Genomic DNA, 5536 nt, shown 5'->3' with positions numbered 1-5536 from the left:
TTGAGAGGTAAAAAGGATGTGCCCCATACAGGTTGGTCTTTTCCTACAAATTAGAGACAAAGACATGAATATTACTAGAGTGGCTATTTGTCCAATATCATAATCAAACTTAAAATCACAATTAAATAAACAACAAACAAACTAATAAATAGCTCCCACAATTGCAATTAATAAACCAAAGGAGCCAGGCACTGAATGTTATTTAAATAAGCTTTTCCACTGAAGACATTTTTCCATGGTTATAGTAAACAAAAGAAAAGTCCCAGAGCCAGGACCTCATCTAAGTGGAGCATGTGCACATTGGGTCACAACTTACTGGGACACTGCTTCATGTTTTTAGTAACACCTGTGCTTTTCCCACTATGACAAACTGTCAGTAGGAAGATAATGTCTGTGTGGCTAAAATGTTCTAAATGGAGAGACGTCCATACCATAGGAGGCACATCTCGAGCCCACAAGGTGAGCGTGTTCCATTGGACATCGTGCAGAAAGGTGGAGCGGTGTTCGCCCAGGCCATAGATGAACTGACTGGGCAGGGAGGTGGAGAACTGGAGGAACTGATCAGCATAGAAGAGAGGAGCCACTGTGGTGTTCACGCTAACAGGGAAAGGATGAAGGGGACCACAGTGTTAATACCACAACACAGGCCATTTTCTCAACTGACTTTCTAGAATACTGTAGCCAACACTAGTGAGACTTACAGCAGAGCTCCTGTAGAGCGCCTCTTCACGATGAGGCCAAACGGCTCCTTTGAAAGCTCTACAGTGTACTCTGGACGTTCTGCCTTTTTAGTGGCAGTGGGGACAGAGATTGGGACCTCAAACCGTGGATTTGAAGGGTCAGTAATCTAGATTGAGAAAGAAACAGTTTGTATTTGAGCCGCTGGCCAGGAAATTTACAGCAGTACCTCATGAAAACTTCAGACCTGCAAAGTTTATGACAGCACCTTTATACCTGCTTGATTTAATTAAAATATTCTCAAAAATATTATTGAATGTGAAATCTGTTGTCTGCAGACCTGTGTAAACTCCAGAGAAACAAAGGAACAGAAATTCACCGAGCAGCAGTGTAGATCTGTGTTTGTATGGTAATGGTTTGCTATTTTATTTTTATTTTTTTTACAACTAACTGGTAATGGTAATCATGAACCTTCAAAGCCAATTGATTTCACTTATTTTGGCTGTGTAGGTGTGTACACGGGTAAACAGTAGTCAACTTGGGAAAAGACATTCAAAGCATTCAAGTCCACTGATCAATCTTTTAGCTCTGCTTTGTTGTCTACCTGTTCTTGAGAAATACAGCTGGATCTTTACCATTCTAAATGTTCCCCTTTCTTCACCAGCGATGAAAAGATGAATTTTAGCTCCTGGCTGACTTTGTCTGTCACCACTCAGGTGATGAGCAGGAGCTTACGTATTTACTGAAAACAGCTGTATACTGTGGCTGGAAACGGTGGGTAAATCCCAAATCCCTTAATTGTATCCACATTTCCCTCACACCTTAGTAAGACCATGTAGGATGCGAGGAAACAATGCAAGGAGAAAATGTAAGGAGAAAGGAATTGAGGAACCATTTTTAAAGAAACAAGACGTCCTGTCCTTTGAACCTTCATCTGATGTGTCCGATCGCTAACTTATTTCTGATAAAGGGGCATGTTGGTCCATAAAACACTTCCGTGAAGAATGCTTTCATATATTCTAGCTCACGGCTCCTCCAGGCAGCCTCCTTGCTCCTCAAAGCAGGAATAGGGGCTTTAGGACGTCCTTCAAGATGGCAGACCGATCCTTGGGCTGAGTGAGGATTGTGGCAAAATCAAATAAGGGAACTGAGATTTACCCAAAACCGATAAGAGTGGTGAGTGAACCACAACAGTAAAATCACAGGCCATAAAACAACATGCTGAAAGATGCTACATTTCACACTGGTCAGAGCTTTTAAGTGTAAAAAAAACTGCAATAAAATCATAAGAACTTCATAAATATACTGAGACATCTCTCATGTGCTTTTTGTGAGATGTTTTTATATTTGATTAGTATGATTCTACATGCTAGATCATTTCTTGAGCAGTTATAAAGAATAAAGTCCTTGATCAAAAACAGAAACCACATCCTATATGAATTATTCAATATAACTGAAGGCTCATGTGTGTTCTCCACTCACCCGGACACGTAGTCGTGTGTCTGTCTCATATCGTATCTCCACCTCTAGGATCAGGATGTCTGCTGGGTAATAGGTCTTCACCTTTCTTACAAGTGTACCTTTTTGTCCCAGAGATGTGTCTTTTATTGACACAAGTGAGTAGGAAGGGAAATCCGGAGGGTAGAAACACCAGGGGATGCCATTCTTCCCTGATGGGCGGGTGACAGAGAAGGAGGAATTGGAAGTAGGGATGAAGCAACAGTTCCTTGCCTCGCACAACTCTCTGGTCACAACCACTCCTCTTTCAGGGTAACAATCAAACCTCCACGCCTCTGGGACTAAACTACAGGCCTCATGGCGGGAAGCGGCTGCAGTGTTGTTTACTCCTGTTTGTGCTGGTGGCGGAGGTTTGTGCGGCTGTAAGTTGGTTGGAGCGTGCAGCCAGAACACAGTTCCCAGAAGCCAGCCTCCACAGAGGAGCATCAGCAGGCACCCAATCACCAGGAGGCCTGTGGTGACCGAGCAAGGTGGCCTCCACGGAAGCAAGGAGGCTTGCTCTGGCTCCAGGACCTTGAAACACGACAAGGACATATGACAGGAAAACAGAAAAACAGGAGCCAACCATATTTAAGCACATGTGTACATGTACAGAGTCAAACAATATAAAAATGAGTCTTAACACTTAAAATGTCCTCAAACATTAGCAACAAGAAGAAAGAGCACGATGTTTCTGCAGCACAGAAAGAGACCAATCCAGAAGGCCGTAGAAGGCTGAAGGCATGAACTCACCGAGCCATCTTCTCGGATAGCACGAGGCTCCTCCAACAACACCGCATTGGAAAACTGAATGTCTTCAGGATTTAGCCGCTTGTATGACACCATCCTGATAGTGTTTGTTTGTTAAAAGGAGCAGCTGAACACATGTACTGTAAAAAAGACAGCAGGACAAAGTTCAGTACAGCAACTATTATCATTTCCTGCTCTGGTGGGAGAAGTGCTGAAGTAATCTTATTTGACAGCTGATTTTATGGTTTCATTTTGACTCTCCAACAGAAAAAAGAAGTAACAGAAAGCGGAAGATGTGCATAGGACAATAATTATGGGAACTATAGTGGGAACTGTCTTTTAACAGTCAGTAAATAAAGTAGAGTAAGCACAGTATAAAACAGCCAATTACAAATAAATGTTTAGCATTCAAAAAGTCAATTAATTAAAAGTACAAAGTATTAGCAAAATGTACACGTATCAATCAATAGCAGAATCAGCTATTGATTGCTGCTGCTCTCATCCTACAGCTCTCTCTTCCTGACCCTGTCTTTCTGCTTCAGCAGCACTGGTTGAAACCAATACATATTCGAAACGAATCAACTGGATCGCTAATCACACTGGTCGTATTGATCAGCTTCGCCACGTGTGTTTTTCGATATTACCGTGGACTGAGAGGTCAGATATTCGGCGTCATGGTGTTCAGCTATCTCAAAACGGTACTTACGTAAATGTAATTGGATATATTCCACCACACAATAAAACCACCTGGGAACAGATTAAGCTGAAACTGCTGCCACAGATAAGCAATGACCATAACTGGAAATTAGAGTCATGCTGCGACAAGTTTAGCTTATATAGGTACAGATCTTATTACCTGCGGCTTATATTTGTAAATAAAATGTAATGTTGACGTAGTGTTTGTCTTAACCCAAAACACAACACTAATGACATCTTGCGGGATTATCATAAAGCCGGGGTATAATGAACGCTGATATGAAGTGTCCACATTTCGCAGGTAACTAGCTAATGTTAGCTCTGCGTGTAAAAATCATGTAAATGCCAAGGCTCACCAAAGAGACATTTGAGAACTCAATCAATTCACAGCAGTTCTGAAGACTAACGTTAGCTGACAACACCCGGGTAATTATAAAAAACAATAATCCGTAGTTTGACACTGACAAAATTGTTATTACATTATAGCGATATAAGTTAGCATTTTAGCATTAGCGCAACCTTTGTAGCAAAGTAATTTTAGCTAAGATGAGCTAATGACAGGGAACACGGCCGTTTGCATGAACACTGCTTACCTGGATGTCCTTTGATCTTGACACGTGCACAAAAATACAACATACAAAGCAATGTTTCTTTTACATATAAGTTACCTATTTCGTTATATTGATCACCTCAACCGCCTGCATGGTGTGCGCCTGCTGTTTATCTCCATGCAACATTCAGGACGCCTCGTAATTTCTGCAACTTCCGTTTGAGGAGCTGCCCAACCTCTTCGGCATGTCCAGCGCGTCTTCATTCCCACGTCGGCTTCTCGATCTGTAAACTGAACTAAAACAGTCATGTGCTTCTATCAACAACGTTATGTTACATATAAAGATTAGTAATTCAGACTGGTTAGTCAGAATATGAGGTATTCGTGGAATTAAAGGTGTTTTCATGCAACAGAGTTGCATTCAGGAGCAGCTGTGGGTTTTGCATAAACTGTAAATGACCAGTCAAGCTGCTAAGTTTGTCATATATGACAAACAGTGACGTGCTCTTGAAAAGAAAAAAAAGTTAACCATAAAATATAATAAATGTTAATATTTGTCGGCTGGTGTGTGTTGTAGGCCATTTTGCCGCTCGAATCCGATGTTGAAGGATTTTTTTTTCAATAAAGAATAGCAGAATTTCCGTATGTCCCGTTCAAATACATGGAGGAGATGCGCGATGAGGCAGCACTTTGCTGTGCCTCTCGGTGGATCGTGTAATCCTCACAAACTGTATGCGATGCAAATAGTGTGTCGCTGTCCCTCTATATATCGCAAATAAAATGCTTTCAAACACTCTGATTATATGCTCTGCCTTGCCATAATCTGGATAATGTATAAAATGTAGTTCTGTAACGTGTTTAGGCTGCAGATTAACCATAAAACCCAGTAAAAAAGTTACTCGGTGAGGCAAACAGTACGCCTGCCTCAAGGCAGAGGGCGCTAGTGAGCCCACAGATTCTTGCGCTACCTACAATCTTCTTCGTGCTTGTTTATATTTCCTTTACAATCCGCCTTATCAAAATGGAAGATTACATTAGCAAGCTGAGAAAATTCGCAAATCTGGACTTTCAATCAAAACATTTTTGTCCAGAAGGATCTTCTTTATTGAAAACATTTGTTTTAATATTGGATTCGAACGGTAAAAGGGTTTGTAATACATACCAGTTGACAAATGGATTTATTTGTAACTCCTTAATCAATTTGGTTAGAAGTCTACTTAAAATATACTGTTAAAATATACTCACTATTAATGCTAGCAAGTTCTTTCCAGTACCTACAGCCTTTATGTTTGAGAGGGAGATGATTGTACCTCTCACACATGAACTGTTGCAGTCATAAATGTCCAAGCAAAACAGTCAGTACTT

General features: G+C 41.0%; 1 protein-coding gene across 1 annotated transcript in view; it reads right to left on the bottom strand.

Annotated features, from left to right (window-relative positions):
• Positions 1 to 4468, bottom strand: part of gaa2 (alpha glucosidase 2) — a 12556-nt gene extending 8088 nt beyond the window's left edge. The window contains 6 exon segments of the mRNA XM_020587391.1: positions 7 to 43; positions 432 to 597; positions 702 to 847; positions 2161 to 2709; positions 2929 to 3065; positions 4215 to 4468. Coding sequence (XP_020443047.1) covers positions 7 to 43; positions 432 to 597; positions 702 to 847; positions 2161 to 2709; positions 2929 to 3021 — 991 coding nt within the window. The 5' untranslated portion in view covers positions 3022 to 3065; positions 4215 to 4468.
• Positions 4469 to 5536: the final 1068 nt, after the last annotated feature.

The sequence above is a fragment of the Monopterus albus genome, unplaced genomic scaffold (genome assembly GCF_001952655.1).
Source record: "Monopterus albus unplaced genomic scaffold, M_albus_1.0 scaffold455.1, whole genome shotgun sequence".
Classification (NCBI taxonomy): Eukaryota; Metazoa; Chordata; class Actinopteri; order Synbranchiformes; family Synbranchidae; genus Monopterus; species Monopterus albus.
This window is presented reverse-complemented; position numbering and strand designations above follow the sequence as displayed.